The sequence below is a fragment of the Egretta garzetta genome, unplaced genomic scaffold (genome assembly GCF_000687185.1).
Source record: "Egretta garzetta isolate BGI_Z169 unplaced genomic scaffold, ASM68718v1 scaffold511, whole genome shotgun sequence".
NCBI lineage: Eukaryota > Metazoa > Chordata > Aves > Pelecaniformes > Ardeidae > Egretta > Egretta garzetta.
In genome coordinates, this window is record NW_009258554.1 from 1,988,451 (window position 1) to 2,013,792 (window position 25,342).

At 38.8% G+C, this 25,342-nt stretch overlaps 1 protein-coding gene across 2 annotated transcripts in view; it reads right to left on the bottom strand.

Annotated features, from left to right (window-relative positions):
- ERC1 (ELKS/RAB6-interacting/CAST family member 1) overlaps positions 1 to 25,342 on the bottom strand; it is a 291,295-nt gene that overhangs the window by 223,483 nt on the left and 42,470 nt on the right. For both annotated transcript variants that reach the window (XM_009647922.2, XM_009647921.2), the window contains exon 2: positions 13,922 to 14,338. In XM_009647922.2, coding sequence (XP_009646217.1) covers positions 13,922 to 14,338 — 417 coding nt within the window. The remainder of the gene's footprint in view (positions 1 to 13,921; positions 14,339 to 25,342) is intronic.

Below are 25,342 nucleotides of genomic sequence, written 5' to 3' on the forward strand. Positions count from 1 at the left end.
ATGGGGAGCAGATCCAACACCCTCCACCTCTTTCTCAGTGCTCTTACTGGTACCTGCCATGAAAAACGTGACTCTTCTTCAGTGTCCTTGGTCTTTCTCCATAGGGAATGATCTCAGCTGCCTTCTTTAAGGTAGCTTTGATGTATTTTTCCGTTTCCACCTCAGGCAGCTCTTCTTCAAGAATTGCACTGTAATTCCAAGATATTGTGGCTGTCGGTCTTTCTCATGAGCTCTGGATAGAGTGAGTTTTTGTCTTGCCACTGGCACAATGTTGTTACAGACACCTATTCAATATCTTAGCATGTATGACTCTGTAGCCAGACTGGAGCCTTCAGAAATTTTCAAAGGATGCTTTTGTACAACTCAAATGATAGGAGTGGCTTCCTCCTGAAAAAACTCCCTTTCTGAAGTTTGCAGCATGGACACTGGGGACTCCATTCATGCATTCACCAAGCAGCATATTGCTGGAGTGGCATCCAGATACTTTACTGCTCGGGAATGGCAGGCCTGTATCTATTTGGCTGAAGTGAACAGCGCTGCTTGTACAAGCACACAAACATCCGAATAAGAAAGAAATGTGACTTCTGACTATCCCTCTGGAGAGGCTCATACATGCCCCATATTCTCCAGTCACTTTTCAGAACTCTTATCCTGAGTTTCCCAGGCTGGGAGGAACTGAGAGGTTGAGACACACATCGTCCTTTTCGTAAATTCACATGTGGCACGTTCAGTGAGGTGGTATTTGAGAATGCTCCCTGTAACACACATCCTATATTGCTGTAATACCAAATTATTCTGAAGTCGCTGCTTGGCTATGAGAGCACCTACTGAGAATATACATATAAACAACACAACTTTAAGAATTAACCCCTTTGAGAGTAAACTAGTGAAAACAGTCCACAGTTGAAGACACCCCAGTCACATCTTGGTGGCACGCTTAAAAATTCATGTCCACTTAAAAAAAAAAAGTTATATGGGATGGGAAGAAGGGAGGGTTTGAATCCCCAAAATTAAAAAAAGACTTGCTTTTTCTAACTTCAGATCTCATGTATGGGAAAAAGGGAATAATTCTGAAGATGATTCTTCAAGCTTAAGAAGATCCAAGAGTGAAAAGTATCCTATTCTGAACTGCATGAGCTTTTGCTAAGTGCAGGAAGTTACATCTCCAGCTGTTTCTGTCACATCAGTTGTACAACCGTCCAAGGATTGTTACTGTAGAATAAAATGAAACAGCTTGATAACAGAAAAGAAATTAAAACAAATTCCTATGAACTTTCAGAAGCTGAGAAAACAAAATATAAGAAGGTCAAAAAATAATATGCCAAAAGTCTATTTTGAACAATGTATTATTTTTATTATAGTAGTGCAATTACATACTAGATAATTTCCACTTGTGCAGAGACACAGTCTCTGACCTGAGAACATAAAAGCAACTACTCCTGTGGAAATGGAATAGATGAATACGCAGTAGGAGAGCAGTGTGTCACTGAAGGGATGCTGACACAACAGTGTCTGCTTTTTACATTGCAGTGTTTTCCCAAATAGAAAATTCTTCTGAACTTTTTTTTTTTTTAGAAATGCCTGTATCTCCACTGTCTGAAGTGATGCTTTGTGCTTCGGCAAAGGAAATGTCCTACTTCTTCATCTTAAGCAATTCCACTGTGATTTGGATGACACAACCTGCTCAAAAACAACACCTCCTACCTCTCAACTGCATAGTAAGGACTTAATTTTGGCAATATGCCTACAATCCTGAAGAGTCTGAAAACAGGGCTACAGACAGACTGAACGTCCCCAGAACACAGATTTAAATGTAGTTACTGAAAGAAGGCTGTGCACAGATATCCTTCTTAATTGTGAAATACAGGTTACATACTTATCTTTCAGTGTCAGAATGGAGAAATACTAATACATCTCTGATGTATTCAGATTCTACTGTGGACACACACCACACAGATGAATGAAAATTAATATTTTCAACTTCAAAACAGTACTTTGCATGATGTTTAAAAGCATAGGGCCACACACAGATATCAGGATCAGCAAAATACAAAACTAATCCTTCATTCCTTGTAAATTATCCATTCTGATAAAGTAATAAAGCATCATTCCTTTGTTCTACTTTCACAAATAAAGACATGTAACTGATATTGTTCCATAACAGATTAGTAAACTTAAGCATCTTCTTACCTTTGAATGCAACTTAAATTATTGTAACAAGGGGTGGCTCATATATGTTTTATGTTTTTGATGTTTTTATATGTTTAATGATTCCCTTAGTTTAAAGAAGATGATAAAAAGGGCAACAAAAGCTGTTTGCTCCAAATTTATCTGCAACATACATGCTTTTCACTGTTTATGCCCTTTCTTTTTCAGTTTAGCCAGTGAGAACTTCCAGCCACCAGCTATCATCATAACATTGCCAAGAATATTAAGAATGCTCTATTACCCAATTTATGTTCCAAGTTTTATATTTAATAACCCATTATTACATGCTAGTAGAGTATCTACAATTCTTTAACTTAAACAAGAAAAGCTTCAGGTGGAGGGACACCTTAGTACCTGTTTGGCACTAGTGCTACCCCTACAGGTATACTGTGTCCACTTTGTATGTCTACAATTTAAAAACCATTTTGATGTATTGAAGAGAATTCAAAGAATGACTGCAGGAGAGAAATCTGTCTCTAGGGGGGGAGAGGGGGGAAATATGGTGCAAATTGATCACAACTTTAAAGTACCTTCACAGGAAACAAAAATTCAAAATGGGTTGTTCTGTCCAAAAAACATTAAGGTCCAATAACTAGAAACGGAAGGCTAGAAATAGTCAGAAGTTTTAAACAGTGTGACCACCTTAACCAGAGTTGGGGTTGGTACTTCATCACTACCATTTTTTAGTTAAGAATAGCTATCTACTTTAAAATAAAAAAAAAGTCTGCTTCAACAAAGGATATAAACTGAAGGTGTGCACATTATTACCTGTGCCAAGTAGGTCTCCAAGGTAGCACAGTACCCCTATGAGAAACAATACTGTAATTTTCTGGTCAGCATAATTACATAGAACAGCTGATCAAACATACTGAGAAGACTGAACATGTAAAGAATAGCTGTGATAAAGTGATTTTAATGAACCATAGTGACAAATTCTGTGGGTTTTTTCTTGACCAAGAAATGCCAAAATAATTGAAAATTAGAAAATATAGTTCAGAATTGAAGGAGTCCTCAATACCCAGCAGTATCAGCACTATTTTAAAAATATTAGTAAGCTATACACATGTGCATAATAATGAAGGAAGGTATTTAATCAGAACCTTTTCTTCCTTCAAAATCAGGCCGTATCATTCATTGTTATTCCCTCAGTTACTCCTGCCTCTGATTTTGCATGGGATTTAGAAGAAAAGTGAAGGTGCACTTTTAAGCAGTGATGTTTTTATAGCAGAGTGGGCTGCATGCTTAAAAATTCAGCAACTTCTTTCTCAGTAGCCCCACAAGATAAGCACTTTCCAAAGCCAAAAGGGCATGCCTTCCACTTCCTGCAGAACCTACTTAATCAGGCAGCATGTATCACACAGAGAATAAGAAAAACATGCTTTCGTACATTAATTTCTTTTTAAAAGAATAGACAAAAAAATCTGATGTGCAATTAAAAATGCAGCTGTAATTCTGATTTTTTTTATCTTAACCAGCCTATCCATGTCTTTATATGATCAAATACGATGTTCTGTGCAGGATCTTTGCATCATTTGGTGGACTGGATAGTTTTAGTTAACTAAAAAACATTTGGTTTTATTCTCTAGCATGTAGTACAGCCCTTACTAAGTTAATGTTATACTGTTTGTACTTGAAGTTTAGTTTCCCAGTTGGCTTTTTTGTCAACCTTTGATGTCTAAATCTTTGAAAGATTTTAGCAACCTAGTTTCAATTAATTACATCAAAATGCAAATGTTACAACCAAAGGAAAATTTCACGAGCATAGCATCCATCAGTTCAGTATTAACTATTACTGGTTTTTTAGAAATTATTTAATAGATCTATAAGATCAAATAGATCTATAATTGTGGTAGAAGAACAAATTGTATGTGACCAACCTGATTTTCTTCTACGATTAAGTAACTGGCTGTGTTGGTAAGTGGTGAGCAGTGGGTGTTGCATCTTTTGACTTAAGTCCTTCGACATGGCCTCCAAGCATCCCTGTCGCCAAACCAGTGAGATACAGACTGGATAAGCAGTTAACAAGGTGGGTGGAAAATTAGCTGGACTGTCAGGCTCAAAGCCTAGTGATCAGCAGTATGAAGTCCAGTGGGTAGCTGCTTACTACTGGCAACCCAATATTGTTCAGTTCCTTTATTACTGATCTGAACAATGGGATAGACAGCACTCTCCGCAAGTTTGCAGATTATATGAAATTTGGGGAAAGCATGAATTGTAAGTAGTGTACCCTTGCTGTAAAACCAAAAAAAGCCCAACCAGGTTGTATTAGCAAGAGCATACAACCAGGAGACAGGAAGCAGTTATTTCTCTCTATGCAGCTCTTGCGAGACCACTGCTGGAGTACTGTGCCCAATTTCGGGGCACCCAGTCGAAGGAAGACATTGAAAAGCTGAACAGTCCAACCTACAGCTACAAAGATGATTGAGGCTGGAACATAGAACGTAAGAGGAGAGGATGAGAGAACTGGGCTTGTTCAGCTGAAAAGAAGGCTTGGGGGGAACCCTGATGCTCTCTAGAACTATCTAATTAGAAGCAGTAGAGACGTTGGAGACAAAAGCCTTTTCAGAAGTGCACAGTGGAAGGATGATAGGCAACAGGCAAAAGTAGCAGCACAGAAAACTTTTGACTTGTTAGTGCAGAAAAGATTTTTCCAGGAGAGCAACCAAACACTGGACCAGGTGCCCAGAGAGGCTGTGGAATCCCCATCACTTGAAATTGCTGATTTGAGCAGGAGGTTGCATGAAATGACCTCTGGGACAGCCCTTCAACCTGCATGACTCATTTATATAAATATCTTTACTAACTGGAACCAGAGGGTGACTGCATAGTATTACAATTGTCTAGTTTCAGGATTTTTAGGAGTATTTTTCAGAAAGTGCTCAATACCAGTAATTTTAATTTATTTTGCAGCAATAAACAAAACTGAACTCAAAAAAGAATGTGTGATAAGAGTCCTGTATTATTTATCTCATTACCATTACAGTTTTGCTACTAAAAAGATATAGTTATACAAGTTTGGAACCAATAATCATGGTAGTTCCTTCCATTTGCAAACACAATCAACATAATTCCCTTAAAAAAATATTGATCATATTAATGAAGAGCATAACTTTCAAAGATGTGCTGAAAGTTGCACACACATTGATCATGGAGGGTGCCAGTTGCTTTGAAATTCAGTTACCCCTGGCTAAAGAAACTCATCTCTGTGGTTTGCAGTTTTATTAATACATTCAGAGGGTGATTTTGAAATCCAACCAAAACCTCAGATATTAGAACACTTAAGTTTGTTAACAAAGGCATCACCTAAAGTGAAAATTAAAACACAGCTTCCAGTTCATCTCAATATTCCAGTCACCAAGAAACAAAAGCAAAATCCCTCGAAACTTCAGCATTAGAGTAAAAGCAAAATAAAGATGAGAGAGACCAATTCAACCATCCTATTACTTTTAAGTAGCAAGTCATTGTGTTGAAATCTGACTACAGAAGCATGAATTCAAAACCTAAAGAAAAGTAAATGAAATATTTAAATCTTGAATCATATAGAACTTTATTTACATATATGCTATTAGTTCTTAATATTTCCTTTTTTCCCTCTTATGTAAGGTACAAAAGCATATATTTTCTACTCAAAATAGCTTCTAACTTGTTAATGGTATTTTCAATTTTTTTCTTCTACTGCAAAGTTTCAGACTTGCGGAAACAAAATTCCACAAATTTAATCTCTAAAAAAAAAGTGCAGGATAATACTAACATCTCCAAGGTAAGTATACCTAAGTTGCAATTTGTAAACAAAGCGAATAATGTAATACTTATTGACAAAGAAAATCTTCTACTATAATAAAATACCAAAAGACATTAAAGTTTACATATTTTAAACCTCTAATCCCCAGCCAGATTTATGCATTTCTAAATTGTTTCACAGTTTTAAAAATCCTGTCTAAAGGGGAACGAGGTGCTAAAATGACCTAGTTAGAAATTTTGTGAATAAAAAGAAAATAAAAACTCTTTGAAGACTAAGTAGCTCATTCATATAGAAAAAATTGTTTGAAATAAGCTAAAAAAATTAAATCTCTATAATTTTAGCCCCCTATAGTAGAAAAAGCATATGAATAAACCCATTGAAATTTTATGGATTATTTCACTTTGATGAGATCATAACTATAAAACAGAGAAGACACCACGACAGATGACTGCAGTTCTGCTTTTTTCCATTCACTTAATTCCTACATATTATTATATGATTATATAAAACCAGAAATTTGCTATACAAGAATCAGAACATGTTTATGATTTCTTTGCAGTCTGGAAAGACATGAAAGAAATATGTTATTTTTCACCCTAATTTTTCAACTTTCTAAGAACCACCAAGCTACCAACCTCTGAACTGAGGAAAGATGAAAATAATTTATGTATGTTTGAAGATTTTTAACTGTTACTCTTTTATAAAGTGACATATAAGACATTCCAAACTACAATGGTATTAAAAAAAAGGAAAATGTATAAAGAATAAATTATGCATACTCTCAAGTTGCAATAGCCCATTTTCTCAAATTTTGATCTACAAAAGCTCTCTATGTTTTAAAACTACTTCTAGACCACTCAAGTGATTCTAATAAAGACATAACTAGTTAAATTATCTTGATTTAAATCACTTCTCCCTGCTATCTGCTTCTAAAAGATCAAAAGAATGAAGGAGCAACAGAAAAAGCAGAAACTTAATTTTTTTAACTAGTAAGATGGTAATAAGATTTCCAGTTACTAAATTTACCTACTCCAGCAAACAAAAAATTCTCTCTAAAAGTGTGTCTTATTTACGTTGCAAAATCTTGGAACAGGACAAAAGTGTTCTTTGAGATAACTCTAATTGCTCCAATTAAGATTTCTAAATCCTTCTCTGAGCCTGGAACAGAAAAGGGTAAGAATTCTAACACACGCATGGAAAAAACTTCTTTGCAAAACTTGTCACAGTTAATTAAAATCTGGTCAGATAAGGCGAACAACCTTTCTCTTCACAGAATCACAGAATGACAAGGGTTGGAAGGGACCTCAGGAGATCATCTAGTCCAACCCCCCTGCTAAAGCAGGTTCTCCTAGAGCATTCTACACACGACTTCGTCCAGGTGGGCTTTGAATATCTCCAGAGAAGGAGACTCCACAACCCCCCTGGGCAGCCTGTTCCAGGGCTCTGTCGCCCTCAAGGTAAAGAAGTTTTTCCTCATATTCAGCTGAAACCTCTTATGTTTCAGTTTGCACCCATTGCCCCTAGTCCTGTCACTGGACATCACTGCAAACAGACTGCTTCCATCCTCGTGACTTCCGCCCTTAAGATATTTGTACGTGTTGATAAGGTCCCCTCTCAGTCTTCTCTTCTTCAGGCTGAACAAGCCCAACTCTCTCAGCCTTTCCTCGTAGGGGAGGTGCTCCAGTCCCTTTATCATCCTAGTTGCTCTCCTCTGGACTCTTTCTAGGAGTTCCTCATCTTTCTTGAACTGGGGAGCCCAGAACTGGACACAGTACTCCAGATGGGGTCTCACCAGGGCAGAGTAGAGGGGGAGGATAACCTCCCTTGACCTGCTGGCCACACTCCTCTTAATACACCTCAGGATACCATTGGCCTTCTTGGCAACAAGGGCACATTGCTGGCTCATGGTCAGCTTGTCGTCCACCAGGACTTCCAGGTCCCTCTCGGCAGAGCTGCTTTCCAGCAGGTCAGCCCCCAGCCTGTACTGGTGCATGGGGTTCAACCTCCCCAGGTGCAGCACTCAACACTTGCCCTTGTTGAACTTCATCAGGTTCCTCTCCGCCCAACTGTTCGGCAGTGCTCCAATGCCATGTTTAGATGGCACATCCATCCTTTCCCACTGAGATCCTTGCTACATCTGTTTGGCGATCACGGTATCAAGTTTGATAACCTAAAGCTAAGTCAAGCATACGTATGTTATAGCCCAGCGCGCCTGTTCGCTGCTCTGACAGACACCTACCCTAAGTGGAGACATAATAAAGAGGGCTCACAGAAATTCAGTGTTACTGCCTAGAATAAAGTGAGCACTGTTCGATTCAAAACGGCTACAAACAGGGATCAGTTCTTGTAATAAGGCCATACGAGATAACTGTAATACAGTTCACAAACAGGACTTTGTGGGGTTGCCATTTCAACAAACACTGAAGATGAAAAGAAATAATAGCTTTTTCTGCCACAGCCTCTTTCCTTAAGTTCATTGTGAATGAGCGACCTTCTGAACGACCCATTTCAGTGACTGCTTTACAGACAAAACCACCCTTTATTTGTTAGGCACTACAGCCCTAACTCCTTAATTCAGTCTTGCTCTCAGCTGTACTAAAAATCCATCTTGTCTGAATGGGCCCAATTATTAAAAAAAAAATAAATAAAAACTGTAATTTACTACCAAACACAGTTTTTGTGACAAAGTGCAAAGCTGCTGTTGGTGCTTTCCTTGTTCCACGCCACTGTTACATGCAAACCTTGAACCTAGAACTGACTCCTGAAGAAACCTTCTAGATAAAGAGTCTTCCTTCTGTTTCCAAAGACAAGGCTGTAGTCAGCCATCCGTCCCAGACCTGGATTCACAGTTGAGGGAATAACTGTCTAATTTTTGTCTATCAAGTCAAATGGCTGTTTCATTCTCTGTGATGAACTATGTTGCCATTCTATTACACTGATCTTTCAATGAACACCTCACCCCACCTTCAATACATGCTTAGCCTCAAAGTTTGAGCCAACCACTCCCTTTTCCCAGGAGAATGCTACAGCTACGAGATCACAGTTTAATTTAAAGGGAGACTTGGTTTTGATCTCTTGCTGAAGGTATTGGCAACAGCCACATACAGCCTGTCCCAAGTCGCTTGCAGGACTTACATTTCCTCCATTATAAATATGTGGTAAAACTGTTGGAAGGAAGAACTAGCACTGTACGTAACTTCTACTGCATCTTTTCAGGAAAAGCCAATGGTTTGGGTCATGTATATTATCAGGACTCTGAATATATGTTATACAAGGCATGATGGGATTGACAGCTTCATAGGTGTATTGGGTAGATAACAAGAAGCACACTGGTCAATGAAAAGAGGAGAATATATTTGGGAACTTCCCCTCCTACACCCTCTTTAGTGCTTACGACTTGAGACATCAAAGGATATCCCTACCCGAGCAAGAGAAATGCAGTGATATGTCAGTATATCCTACAGACTCCAATTAGTATATGCCATAGCACTGCTATGAACAAAGGTCTATTTGGCTTGTAGAGTATGTATGTCCAGTAGCAACCCAAGCAGGTCATCAGGTTAACTACTGTGGTAAAGCCTGTGCTGATACCCCTTGTGAAGGAGTCAGAAAATGGGACATTGCCAAAGTTGTTTGGCAAACATCTGACAATAATACACAATAAGCAGCTTCTTTTTGTTCCCTCGGGGTAGAATCAGTGCAGATAGTTTTGGTTTTATCCTTTCTTCTAGGCAGATGAGAAATTTGGCCTAAACTTTTTTCTCCAAAAACTCTCAAGAAGTTACCTCTTCATTGACTGTAATGCTGTGTTATGATTTCAGTTCTTTCTTCAGTTATATTCTCCTAAACAAAGAGCATAAGGAACAATTCAAAAGAGAAAGGTTCAACCAAGTTGGTGTAATGATGTGAGACTGTCTTTAGGAATCGCAGTTTGCCCAAAGTACTTCAAGTATCTACAACACCAGATGTGGATACAATCACATCACATTGTGCCCTAAGTTGCACTGATATTAGGTGTATCTATTACTCTGTGTAGCTGAGAAAAAACATAGTTCTACTCAGTGCATCTAACATTTTGGGTAGGGGAGTAGGGAGGTTGTCAAAAAGAGCACAGCAAGCTTCGTTATCGTTAGAGCTATGTGCTGTCACCGCCATCACTGATAGTTCTGCAGCAGGTGAGTCTGGAGCAGTGAGGTGGCAGTTAGTGTAACTTGGGAGCTATTCTGGAAGCTGCAGTCCAGCTGCTGGATTTCGTCAAGTATTTCTTGCTGGTATGAGAATAATTTTGTTTCTGAAAGTTAAGTCTAGAATACCAACAATCATATGAATAATTTTCACTTCAGAAGGGGTATTCAAAATAGCAGCCCTCTTTTTATAAGCTATGAAGCTTAAGCTTGTTTTCTAGGGTAGAGGAATGCGATGCAGCCACACTGTCATCTGCTGAAGTCAGATCCATGTCTGTGTTCAGATGGTCAATGGGACACTTAATTTTTCGTTATTTTGTGTTCATGAGAGACTGTCCTCTGTAACAGTGAGTTGCTGTATACATCTTATGCTGGATACAGGATCTTTCCTATGGACTTGTAAGGAAAAATTGCGGGAATTCAGGACATTTGGGAAAAGCCCAAGAGAGTCAAACTGCTTATGGAGAGACCTCTCACTATCTCTAGAAGAATCCATTTCATAACCTGGATATGGGAGACCTGAGACAGTGCTCTGGGATATAATCAAAGATATGCAGTATCTTCTGTATGAGGAACAATTAAGTAGCACTGGAGTTTTCAACGTGGAAAAAGAGAGAACTTGGAAGGGATGTGATAAATCTAAAATTGCGAGTGGCACAGAGTCTCGGTAGCGATCACCCGTTCACTGTGTCTTCCAACGCAAGAGCAAGAGGTTGCCAATGAAGCCACTGGGAGGCAGATTCAAACTCAAAAGAAACAAGGCGGGTTCTTCCTGCAACAGAGAACGAGCCTGTAAAACCTCTTACCAAATGATGCTACAGCTGCAAATGTTTACATGGACCCAAGAAGACACTGACCACGTAATTAGATGGCAGATCCATGGAGGATACTAAACTGACAAGTCACAAAAAGTTCAGGAAAAACCCTGATCCATAAAGAGTTGGGAAGATGGGACAGCATTACAGAAAAGGATCATGTCGGCCTTGTTCTTACCTTTTGCTGGGTGTCTGCATATGGCCATTACACATGAAACGGAATGCTGCACTAAAGGGATTGTTGGCCTGAACCAGTACAGCTATTCCTTGGTTATGATCTTATCAGAACCACAAGTCTGGGCTCTCTAAGAATTTCCTTTCCTTAGGAAATTATTGCAATCTTTAGTACAATCCCAGTAATAGCGATAGCTGAAGAAATCAACGAATTCACATTTAATTTTCAAGGTCAGACTGCTGGCCACTGCACCTGCACTGTCTGTCTAAGAAACCATCTGATGACCTTGAGTCTCAACATCATGGTTCAAATTACATGTAGGCTTCAAAGTTGAAAAACGGAGGGATACCTTTTTGCTGCAAGATGCAGGTCTTTATTATTATTCCCAGCAAAGATTTTTACCAGAATTCTAACACACTTGTAAAGTCAGAAACAGTACTAATGGATTCTAACATCTCAGAACTTGCTTTTAGCTAAGATGGTCAAAACCGCTATTAACATTTTTCTCACCTTTTCTAATGTGTTAGAACATGAAGCATAAATGTTGACCTCCCAAGCACATGCAAATCCCTTTGAGGTACTACTGCTTCCTTTGACAGCAGTATTTAAAGAAGAGTTTAGCATGCCTTTCCAGATACTGGGAATGCTAGATACATTGATTTCTTCAAGTTCAAAAATTCCATAGTTAGTATCTGAGGTAGTGAAGGGCTAAAGTAACCTAAGACTATGCAAATACAGATAAACACATAATAGAAGATTAGCTGAGGAGGATGATGCAGATGTACCTAAGAAGTTCTGCACAGAGACAACTTCCCAGTGTGGAACAGTGACAGCAACCCTGAACCAGAACCTGCAGAACAGAGCAACTTGGTGCTCAGGAGATCAGATGCAGTCAGCTACAATTCAGCAACATCCCCTGATTTTCTCCAGCCCCCTGGAGCCCCAAGCACGAGACCTGAGTTCAGTTAGCTCAGAGCTCAAGGACAACACACAGCTATTAACAAACCCCTTCCTGGTGTGACCCAGTTCCATAAGGAGATAATTTGGCATCTCTGCACATGGCACCATGTTTCCAAGGCTACTAGGGTGCTCAGCTTCAAGGCTGGATCCCACACCATATCAATGGCTTGAGCTACTGATTGCAGTATACCCAGCTTACCCTTCTCAGTGCATTAGAGCTGGGTCAGCAGCAAGGAGTAATTAATTTCAAAATGTTAAATAAACAGCATTTGCACTTTCAAAGTCAGTAAGTGACCTCTATCTTCTCCAGGAAATCTTTTACCATAAAGGCTACGATTTAAATGATTGATGATTTCCAGATATGTGTGAATGAAACAAGAATTATTCTCTCTCAACATCCACTCATCAGTAGCGGAAACAAAAGCAACTGCATTCCTAAAAAATTACACAGCTCCTGCCAGCTTTTCATTTATGTTGCTGGACTTTAAGCAGAAACAAATGGAAGCCATTTGGGGCTCTTCCTGAAATAGATACAAGAATTGGAACAGAATTATCATTGGTTGCTAAATAAAGGAAAAAAATGTAGTGTAGAAACTCTGGAATCATATTATCTTCACTCCAGACACTCAAGAGATTACTGCTCTAAAAAATAAATCTGGCCTAAATCTGGCTCAGAAATGCAATGGGCTCTAGCTTTCTTACATAAATGTTTGCAAGAGCACAAGTACAATGGGTCAAACCATGGAAAACATATGAATAAGAGGTATTAAGAAGTATTTATTTGCTGCAAACACTCATCTCAAAAACCTCTGTGCCAGACCTTGCTTCCCTGGCATCTTCCCCCTTAGAGAGGGGGCTTAAATCTTGTGTACACATCAAGCTTTCAGAAAAACACTGAACCACAAAGTAGACATGCAACGGCCAAAACAGGTCATTAAATTCACACACACATATTACACATACACATATAACTATCAATTCATGCATTCAATCTACAGATGCATGTAAAACAATCCCTACAGAAAATCTTACCATTAGCAAATACACACATATACATACATACCTGTGTGTGTACAGAACACATGCTGAATTACTAGCCTCTTAGAAGTTAATATTAGAATACTTTAGGAGGCCAGTTGACAAGAATAAAACGCATTTAACAATATCAATACATTTAATGACAGTGGCTACACAATGACTCATTTTCCTTTATTTTTCTAGGATACTTACATGTAGCCTATATTTTATTATAATTACTTTATGATGATTAATAGTGAGAATGCCTGCCATTGTACTCCTCTAATGTGCAATACAGATATAAAAATGGGGTTTCTTCTCTGTTTTCAGAGGGATGGGGGCAAGGGGTTACTAAGTATGTAGCAGTGTCCCTTTAAGTAATCTTTTTTTTGGCTGTGCATCCAGGGCAGCTAATAGTTTTATCAAATACCCTTCACAGCAAGACGACTGTTTCCATGGAAACCGCAGAGCAATCATCCATTACTCCTGCAAAAATTTCTCAGCTCTCTCCTAAATACAGGTAGCTACTTTCTCTCAAACAAAAATAGAACAGAAGAATTAATTTTACAGTCTGTGTGACAATTCACCTCCAGAGCTTCATATGGACACTACGGGGAAAGTGGGGCCTAAAGCCCAAAACTCCAGAAAGCACGCGCAAGGAAACCATAAAGAAGTTTGAAACCAGGGACAAATTCTGTCAAGTCTGCAATGTAAAATACAGCTTATAGAAAGGATGGAAGAGTCTTTCCTTACAGCTGTGAAATGGAAAGGAGACAGAAAAGCTTAAGATTGGAGACGAACCCAGAGCTTGGTCACTTACCTCTCTGAGCATGTTGTTTTCTTTTTCCTTCTGTTCAAGAAGGCTCTCCAAGTGGTGCACATGCATCTCTGCCTCAGCCAACCGTCTTGTTCGCTCATGATCTTCCTCAGTGGCTTTTGCTGACAGACCTTTACTCTGCAGCATCTCCAACAGCTTTTTGATGGACTCATCACGGGCATTTAAGGTCTGTTTCTGCGTCTCAATACGCAGTTCCATCTCTTCTAAGGTTTTACGTAGCAGGAAGAGTTCCTTGGCCTGGCGTTCGTGCTCTGCATGAAGTCGTTGGAAGTTTTCCTCTGTCAGCTCTGCCACAAAGGGCTCACTGGTTCTAGTGCTGCTGTCCTGCTGGAACAGCTGGTTTAGGTCCCGCTGGATCCGAAGCTCATCTTGGAGAGCCTGGATAGTCATCTGCATATGCTAAAAGAATAAATAAATAAAATCAGAAGATTCCCTCCAATGGAGAAATAAAGAGAACAGTATAAGCCACGTCAGTCCTCCTGATCTACCCACCCAAGAGGAAACTGCAACACTGACAGACCAATATTGGTTTTGAAAGCAGAACTGAGGTGGAACTGGGTTATACAACAGAAATTTCAAGTCCCTACTTCTATACCTGGTAGAGGTTGCTTAACACTAGAAACCTCTTACTTGGGTGACTCTCTCACTTCCACCAACTTGAGTGAGTCACTGCTTCAAATGGGGAAATGTCAGTAGGTCTTTGTCAGTAAGCTGAGAGCTTAAAATATTTCCCTTTCCAAATGTTTGCCTACCTTATAGAAGAATTCTGCATAATAAGTCCTAGAATAGAATAACTATCTTGACAAAGCAGAGGGATGCGTAACTATTAGAATTTACATACTATCTAATAAAATGTAATCAGCCATGAAGGCTCCCAAGGTCTTCAGTACTAACACTACCTATAGCACAGATTTCCCAGTTGACTTACAAAAGAAACTTCAGCATGTCAAGAGGAACTACAACTATAGAAAATCAGATATATGCTGACTCGGGAGAAGAGTCACATCATTCAATTTTATGCATGAGGATTTTAGTACAGAACAGAAATTACCACCTTACAAAGAGGAATGTGAAGTCAATCAAATGACCAGCAGTAATTTGTGGTTGTGCAAGACAAGAAATCCTGTCTCAATGACTGTGGATACAATGGGTTAATATACTGGGATAATACAGGAGAAGCATGGTTTGCCTAGAAAAAAGTCCTCGCTTCACATTTAGATAAACCTTTGTTTTTCTTCTCTGCAAGACAGAAGTATTAAGAAAATAATGGATAAGTACTAACACATTGAACAAAGATCTGATTACTAGGGATGAGATATGCACCAAGTGATACATCTCTGCTCCCCTAAGAGTGGCAGACATGCTTACAATTTAGTCTGAATGTGAACAAGTCAGATGGACTGACCCCTGGGGTCTACCTTTTTATTACAAAAACCAGTGTCTGCAATACAGCTACTTCCAGTATTCACTAGAACTAAAGTCCTAGCTAGCTAGTTAGTATTAGTTATACTCTGTTACCAAGCTTGATGCAGGAGACACACTGTTAAGGTCTATAATGCAAAGATGGTGCCAAATTAATATATTTGACATAAATCCAAGTACTTAATTTCACTCGAATATTTGTGAAAAGAGGAGATGTAAAAAGATTAGCATTTAAGTATTACTTTGAAAACATATTTATCACAATTCTTATGTAAAATTCCTTGGAGGTATTCAAAAGCTGTCTGGAAATGGTCCTGGGCAACCAGTTCTAGGTGGCCCTGCTTGAGCAGGGGGGTTGGACCAGCTGACCTCCAGAGGGCTCTTCCAACCTCAACCTTCCTGTGATTCTATGAAAATACAATGGACAGAAGGTATTATTTGCAGCACGGTTATCTACCTCTAACCTGTTTTAGAAATGTTAACCATTAGTTTGGTTGTATAGCATGGTGCATAAAGGCAGTCCAATCCCATTTTCTTTACAAAGGTCAGTACTTCAGACTGAGTACATCCCCTTGTTTTGACTTCTGCCCTAGGAAGAGCTTTTCAAAACTAAAGGTGCTGTTTCACAATCAGCTTACTTAAGCCCACACTGCTCCCTGTCCTTCCTTAGGTGGCTGGCACTGACAACTGGATCAGAATTTCACCTGGATGAAAATCAGCCCCATCAAAACTAAACAAAACATCTTTCCAGCAAGATCTCTGATCCAGCTGATGGTGTGACTACACCAATGCTGATCCTTGTGCAAAGTAGGGGTGGGAACATGCAGTCAAGGAGCTGGTGGAGAAGGAAATGGAACCATCCTTTATGGTATCAGCAAAAGCTGAAATCAGCTTAAATGCATAGGTTCATGATTGATTTAAGATGCTGTAATTGTCTTTTCTTCTCTCTCAGTAACAATACTTGGCAGTTACTAATTCTGTTACTCTAAAACTACACTTTAGGTTACAGAATCTGTGTGAAAGCATAGCACAGGTGTATTAGGAGAGAGGATAATTAGTTACTCTGTTCTAAAAGGCACATTGTGTTTCTGTATTGGTGGATGCTCAGATTTATTTTCAAGTCAGCATTTTGCAGTATAAGAGAAGAAAAGAAATATCTCAAGGGAATCAATATGGATTTTGAAAATGGTTTTAGGATTTACTTTTTTTAAAAGAAGTATTTCAATTTTCATTTATTGTCATTTCTCCAAACCACAGTCAAAGTGAGAATGTCAGACAACCTCCAAGCCTTAAAACTGAGGCACTAACCACAAACACGCCAGCGTGCAAGCAGGCAATCAAAACTACATCTGTTCAGTTAATGTATGTTGACCAAGCTGTAAGAGAAAACATACTGCACTCATGTAAAGGTTTGCCTCATCTGTACCCATACAACACCAATGAATTCAGTAGTACTACAACAGCAGTAGCGAGAGAATATCCTTGTATTTTGTTAAACTTAAACAATAACCTCACTAGATATAACTTTAAAATTCCACACATGAGTTAATTCCATTTGTATTTGAGAAGCCCTACTTATCCACAGCCCAGCTGTGTGTTGTTCCTCCAGCTAACAAACAAATTCCCACATGCTTCCACCTGCCCCTCCACATACTGCCAACTTCAGCATTTCCTTTCTCCCAGGCAAGAAAAGAGCTGCTTCTGAACAACCACATCATCTACTAAATGGAATTACTTCCTCTACTCAGTGTTGTCTCAGAATCAAACTTGGGTTATTTATAAACATCAATGGATTAAATCACCACAACCAAACTCCCACATTTTTACCATTTGATCTGCTGTGAAATTTCATTTCAGGTTACACAGGCAAAAAGCTGTGTCTCAGACCCACAGAAATTATATCCCCCAAAGTCGTAAAAGCCCCCATGCAACTTTTGGGTCCAAGAACATCTATTATATGATTCAGAAACATGATATAAAATAAAATTTAATACCGATGACAAACAGTATTTATCAGTGTCCATCAATCTGTTAAGTAAGGATGAGAGAGTTTGGAACACCCAGCATAAATGGTCAGCAACTGCCCTGAATTCAGTTTCCCAGGAAAAATGAAGAGGTGGGGGAAGAAGAAGGGTTAGCACTGAGCTTATGAATTACTACCACTGTTCTCTGAACTGCTCAGCTGAAAACAAACTTCATTATGTGCAAGGTAACTGGAAAATATGCCACAGAAAATTATTCTATTTTTTGACACCCACTCTTTTCCGATATGCAAGATGTATGCAAAACGGGTTCTCTTCTCTGCTTTCCAAAATTTTTTTATAATCTTCAGAATCATGGAACAATACCCTTTATTAGCCGGCATCATAAATAAACTACCTTTTCAGTTACTATAGCTCTTGTTCTATATAATTTCAAAGAAAACATCCTTTTCCTGCTTAAGAAGCAGGCAAGTCTTACTAGCTTCTCATCCATTTCTTAAGACTTCACTTTTAAATCAGTGATTATCCTAGAAAGGCAAAATATGTCCCAAGTTCATGCGATTCTAGCCACTGAGGTTTAATCCTATTTATAGGACCTCACTAGAGACCTCAAATCAAACTTGAAAAATACTGTTGAAATTGTCTTATCTACAAAAAAAACCAAGTAAAAGTATTTTTAACACCACCGAGTTTGGTTACATCATGCTCTGCTGAGTAAGTGCCAATCATGCTTTTCTTAAATAGCTTAATAAAGGTAACATAATTAAAGTCAAAGCAATTATGTTGAAACTGTACTTTGCTTGAAGCTTATTGCTCTTCTTTCAGACCTTGAGGATTCCCTGTTTTGTCAAGTAATGAAAATTGGTCTTTAAGCCTCACTACAAATTATAACTACACCTGCAAATCACAAAGATATTTTGTGAGCACAGCTCTCTAGTAAGTCTCTTACTGGTTACGCCCAATGTACTCTTCTCTTGACAGAGCTAAGCCCCTTCAGGCCCATCTCAAATGTAAATCCTAAAAGGGCAAGGTGCAAACACCTCTCACCAGGTGTTCCTCTGCCTGTATTATTTCCACGGGGAAACTTAAAGTAACCTCTCACCAGGTGTTCCCCTGCCTGTATTATTTCCACGGGGAAACTTAAAGTTTCTTAACTGGGCTCTGCACAGCAACAGTTTGCCTTTCATCCAGCAGCACAAAATTTACATCAGTAAGTAGCAGAACATGATTCAATCTTCGCCTCCACCTAACAGGATTCAAATTCACATTTCCCACACCTTGGCAGATTGGTTAGATGAGTTTCCAACCTACAGTATGAATAGAACCAATGATACAGAAGTTCCTTATATTTGGTTCACAAAGCAGTCCTGTTGTTGCAGTCTCAGGATAATGCAACGTACCTATTGCTATACTGGTGAGTTTGGGAACCTTGCTGCAGGCAGCTCTTTTCATCTCTCCCTGTTGAAGCTTTTCCATTTTGCATGAAATATTTAAAGATTCAGTAGGCCTGACAGAAAATACTAAAGAGAGCACAGCTTCTTATTATAATTGGTAGAATGCATAAGAACAGAAAGACCTGAATAGCAATACTTCCAGTTATCTTAAATGTTTATCATCTTGCCATTCCAAAGGAAGTGGGGGATGTGCACTTTAACATACCCAGACAGAAAAAAGGAATTTAATTGATACTCTACAGCCAAGACCTGTATTCTAACCCTACATTTTAGATCAAAAGGAAGCAGCCATTGCTACTAGTATGATCTTGAAAGAAAGGATTAAATTGTGATGTGCTTTTTAAAGAAAGGATTTCCACACTCATCTTTGCAAGACAGAGCTTGACTTTCTAAGCGACGGTGTTTTAGATTCCAATATGCATTTGTCCATTTGGTTTTTGTTGCCTGATTTAGGCTATTCCCACTGCAGATACTGTCTTTATGACTACCATAATCAGATACATAACTCATCCCACGCTTTATTCAAGAAGTCTAAATGCCTAAATTAGAACTGTGGGGTTCTGCAACAAAGGCGAGGCACCTAGGCAGAGAACACTTCTGTAGTTATGTTCTCCTTAATCTTCTGGATTTAAATTTTAAGTAGGTTAACCAGGGAAATTACTTTGATTTTTGGAATACCAAGAAAAAATTCAGTGCATTCAAGAGATGCCTGACAACAATCAGCAAAAAGAGAACATACTTTCCCAGCAACAACGGTAAACATAGCATGCAATTATATATGACACCATGTCACAATGAAGTGGGAAGCATTGTTATGTTCTGTAAAACTCAATGACTTAAAAAAATTTCTCCTCTTATAGTGGGAGAACACTGAAGACTCTCATATTGATGAGCAAGAGAATATGGGGTGATGAAAAGGATAGGGAGAAAGAGAGGTCCTACTAGAATACTTCGTGGCATGTCAGAAAAGCTTCAACCTGGGAGATAAAGGTTCAAGCTCTTCCATCTTCACACATCCCAAACCAGACTCTAGTCAGTAGCCAATAAGCTGTTCTTGGGTGGATCTCTAACAAGATATTCTTACAGAGGGGAATGAGAGAGATTCTGCTTTATAAAATACCTGAAATATTGACTGACTTCAGAATTTAAACATCCAACTCTCACATCCCAGTGTCATTGAGGGAAGATGAATCTCGGCTCAAGGTCTTTGTCTGAATTAGCCAAGAGATCCCTTAGCATCTCCCACACTGTCGTGAGCATCCCTGACCAAGTCTATTTCCTGCTCATGGGTTGATCTCATCTCACTTTTAATCAGAAATTTCACTCCACCAGGAAGAAATTTCTTCCTAACAAAAGTTTTGCTGAAATCAGCAGATTCAATAGAAGTTTCTCACAAAAATATTATTGACAAACTTAGCTACTGAAAATTTCCTGATTACTTGTACTGTTAACCCACAACACCAGTACATCCTGTACTGAACGACAGCTTTATGATGTACATGTCTTTGACATTTTTCTGCAAATCTGCTCAGCAATCAAGCTGTTCTTCATGTAGAAAACAAAGTGCTTGGAAAGACACAGGACAGGTTTGCATAGCGCATATTTCTGTATTTATTTTCAGGATCCAAACCGGGAAAGAGACAAGCTTTCAGCTACAAAAGCCCTTCAGGTCTGAAATAGATGTAACTTGCAGTACCTATAAACACTGCCTTACTTTTGTCTTCAGATCATCATGACTACAATGCTGCTACTCTGGGAAAGAAAAGATACAGTAATTACAATATATTTTATTTCAGAAGGACAGTTAAGTAAGGACTACCTTCAAATGTACGTCACCAGAAAATGACGGAACTTAAAGGTGCTTTTCCTGCCAGCAAATCCACATGCACAATCACAAACTTTTACATGATGATTCCTTTCGTATTCTTTACAACGAAAACATTCCAAACATTCGTAAGAGGATGAACCACATTCAGCTCAAAAGAGATCACATGCCAAATGCTTGAACAGGATTTGGTCACTATGGGAAATCATTCCTCTTCCATCCTCAAAGAGTTAAATGTTTTGGCGGTGTTTCTGGGAAATAGATTCTGCTGAATGCACCGCAGAAGCAAAGGCCTGGCTGTCTGAAGGAGTCCCTGCTGACATTCAGCTGCAGCCCACGCAAAGCAACTGAAAAAAGGGCTAATGTCAGGTATCCAGCAGGGCTGTGATGAAACAGAACTTGATTCCAGAAATGCTACATATTCCCTGTAAGATGGATCAGGAGCTTCAAAACCCCTTATTTAAATGGAAATGAATGGGTGATTTTTATAATGTTTAGCTTAGATACAAAATACAGCTATGATTTTAATAGGATTTAGTTTGCGAGAGTCAAAGAAAGAGACTTGTATTTTAAAGACAACCATACACTGCATTATCTCTGAGACAGCAGAAGGGCAAGATGGTAAAAAAGCGCTATAGATAAAGAGCTTAAGCTGTCAGTAATATACGTTTGTCATCTGAACTAGACTCACACAAAATGACTCATTTGGTCTAACGGGGCAGTGTGCAGCAGTCTAATTCCTCCACCCCTGTCTGTACAAAAAAAAAACCCAGAAGCAACCCAGAAGGAATGAATTTAAACTCCAAAAGTAAGCAAATCAGAAACAACCCTAATAAACCTGTAGCCACAGAAGAACTGAAACTGCAATGCAATCACCTCATACTAAGTGTACAGGTACATCCATAAAAAAGGCTGCAAGGTAAAACAGAATAAATGCAGCATACCAGTTATTTAGTGGTGTATGTCTACATGAAAGATTTTACCCATGGTAAACTTGAAGCAGCTTATCTTACAAAGAAAAAAGGCGAGCTATTTATATTTTCAAGGAATATAGCACATATATGGGCAGTTTCTATAGAATACCTGATGCACAGAAAAATATAACTTAGTCTGAAGAAATCTGTGCACTTACCTGTGTAGTAAGAAAATTCTGATTAAGCATAGGCAAACCTAGTAAACTTCTGAAAAACATCGGTTTATCTATCAGTTTTTGAACCATGAATGTAATTCTGACAGTCTTCTGGTTCCCTAAGGGACGAACCAATTTGAGCTCTGTGGCAGATAGCACAAATGGTCTAGCAGGCAATAGAAGACAAAGGAAAATTATTTCTGACGTCATACCAGTAAGTCCCAGCTACCATGCGTCTAAATTTCCAAAGGTACATCTACATTAGTAGTTTAGAGTGCTTCAAAAGCTTTTTCTCATGCAAATCTTCCTAGCGTCTAGATTTCACACGCTTTGAGTGTCGGTATGCTACGATCCTGGAGTGCAGAAACTGGATTCTAAGTGCCTCTCATCTTTTTTGAGAACAGGCATTTTGGGATTAGGGCAAATGTTTAGAATTTCTCATTGGAATCAACAATTTCCATACTGATTTTAACCTCTATTTCCCGCTAGGCTGTCCAAATTGGGTTAGCATTACACTACTTAAATATCATGTTTTATTTATATACAAATATGAGCTTTGATTATTTGTTCTTATGCTGCTAAAGAAACAAGAGTCCCTGCATATATGCAGTTTCACCCATTGCAGTAAGTTAATTCTTTACAATTTCTGTCTCCCCTGTCTGGCAAGCACAAACTTATTTTGTCACAAACTGTGTTGATAAAATGGATCATCATGTAAGAGGTTTCTATAAAAAAAAGTCAACACACAAACATCAGACTGATCTATATTCAAGCCAGCCCTGACAGAACTTGTAGAATTCAATCCTAGGCAATTTTGTATGCGTATACAACACACCCAATTTCATCCACGGTATAGATTATTTCTAAATGTTGCATCCGTGGAATAGGTGCTTAAGTGCCAGATTTGGCTTTTGTGAACCTCTCATCCCATGAAAGTAATTAGAAATTACTATGGTACTTGAGGGAAGGAGAATTTTAACATTTACATATGTATAAATGTCTAATATTTTCAAATTAATAGCATCCATATGAAACATGACTCATTTTGTTAATAGATGAGGAGCTTTTCTGCAAAAACATATCCTTATTAGTCACCTCTCTTCGGGAGGTCAGCAAATATATCTTTCCATTAGCTGATGCAAGGAATCAATCCAAGATAAAAGGTGGTCTGCTATACAACCTTTGATCTTGTGTTCAGTATTTTCCAAGATATGAGCATACATCAACAGTGTGCTCTAAAAAGGAAAAATAGCTGATGTTTGATAATGAAAGAGTACTATATGAGAAAATGATGCACAAGAAAGCTGTTGACTACTTTATCCACATCACCCTCCTCTTGCCACCCCCATCCCACCCCAAATGTAAGCCACCTTCTATACTAGTTGGTTTGGAGAGATTACAGTACAAATCTCAATGCACACAAGAATATTTTGACCAAAATATTTTTAATAAGTGCATCTGTATGTATAAACCTGTATCTCTCACTTAAGGGTATAAAATATGGAGTAGGCCTGATCTTTAAAGCTTTTTGAATACTTCAAGCTTGTGACTGCTGAGGACTGAAGCAACAATTACAAGGTAGGCAGTGATTCATAAATTGGTAATATTTCAAATAATTAGTTTTACTATAAACCAGTAAGTTTTTCAACTTCTGCTTGCCCACAGCAATACAATACTTTGTTCTTCCTATCAATCTGGAACACAGCATAGCGGCATCCTTCACCCGCAAGCAACAGTGGAAGTTCTCATGAGCTATCCGATGCTTGGAGACTATGGAATGATGACCACAGCAGTAAGTATTCTTTCTAAACTTGCGCCTCCAGAAATTGAGTTACCATCCAGACAAGATATCAAGAGCCCAATATTTGGCTGCTCAGATGAAGAAATGAAATATTTGCTAGACCCATCAGACTGAACTACAAAACTTCAACAGTGGCTCACCAGCACTCTGAAAACACTGAAGTTTACTGGCATTTTGTTTGTTGGCTTTTTAAAGGGATTTTATTGAGCAAGAAAAGCATCAGATGACCAGATACGGCCATAAATGCGAGAAGACTGCACGAAGGACTTGATCCTGTCAAATAATAGAACAGGTGACATTCAAGATCTCATAAACAACACAGGGCTGTACTGTGACACATGGGAAGTTCTTGCCGATGGAGTCTTTGCACGATGTTCAACCAAGATAGGGAGATAACCAACAGTAAAAACCAGCTGCTACCTCTCAGCTCCACAGACCACGTGTAGAATGAGGCTTTGCCAGCCTGCTTATAACTTTCTTTGTGCTGATTAGATGGTAACCTTGCAAGGCAAAAGTCATCTTAGGGAGATGACTACAGAGTGCAGAGGCTGTGTATGCCCAACACCTCATCCCACTGTTTCACAAGAAGATAGTACCAATTTGGCTACATCACAGTAATATTTTCATTCTTGCCTTACTTGTTCATAGTCTCTCCAGTACGCCTTCCTAACTGCTTTCTATCCCGTACATAACTGTAAGCATTGCATCTTCCCACTTTCACCATATCATCAATTCTTCAGGGAAAGTAAAACAAGTTTCCTAGAAAAGCATTTGCACGTGGTTGTCTTGTTTTAAGCCACAATAAGGAACAACTGCAGACTTCCATGCTCAACTGGCCCGAAATCCAAAAGGCCTAAAATGATAGCTGAAACAAGAGCAGTACCCAGGTACATCATCAGCCACTACAGAGGACTATAATTTGTGCACTGCTATATACAGAAAAAAACCCCTTCATTCATTGTCCCTTCTTGAAGAAAGAAACATGGGCTTTTTTAGTTATCGATGCGCAGCAGCCAGCCACAATACCAGCAATCATTTTAAGTCTATCCTGTAAGATTAGTGCTTGAAGTTCTTACAAGTGAGTCAAGTTCTTGCCAAATGGAAGATATGCACCCCTTCCATCTTCATAACTTTTCCATTTTCTTTGAAATGCAAGGAAGGAAAAAATAGAAATCCATTTTTAACAAAATTTACAATAGCAGCAACCATCAGTGAGACTCAGCTAAGCCTTTTCAAACCTGTGGCTTTTTGACATGATACATGTTACCTTCTTAGCTCTCTGCCATGAAATATTGGCCACACTCACAAAGGAACAGACTTGAAAATGTTTTTTTCTGGATATGTCAAGTCTCTCATGCTGAGTATAGTTTTGGGAAGACAGGCAGATCAAATGCATTACTGGAATTTCAGGATAAATTTAGAATATGTCTGCAGTAATCATTGTCCCTGTGAAAGAACGATAAAAAACCTCTGATCAAAATGTTCTGGCACTTATCCTCGTGCTGAAATGACGGCAGCATTGTTGACGGCAAAGCAGAACATAGCACATTACACTAAGTTCTAAAGGAGCTTTCCATGACCTTCAAGAGATAACGCAATAACCCCCTTGAGTGAGTTCAAAAGATAAGTGACAGGAAAGCATGAAGAGGTGTGCTAGCACAACCTACCTGAATAGGAGGCGTTCAAATTTCTGCTAGATGTATCATGACATGATAGATGCTAGGCTCATATGCTGCTTTGGAAGTAGAAAGTCAAGGATTTTCATTATGAAAATCTTTACTGGAACCTAG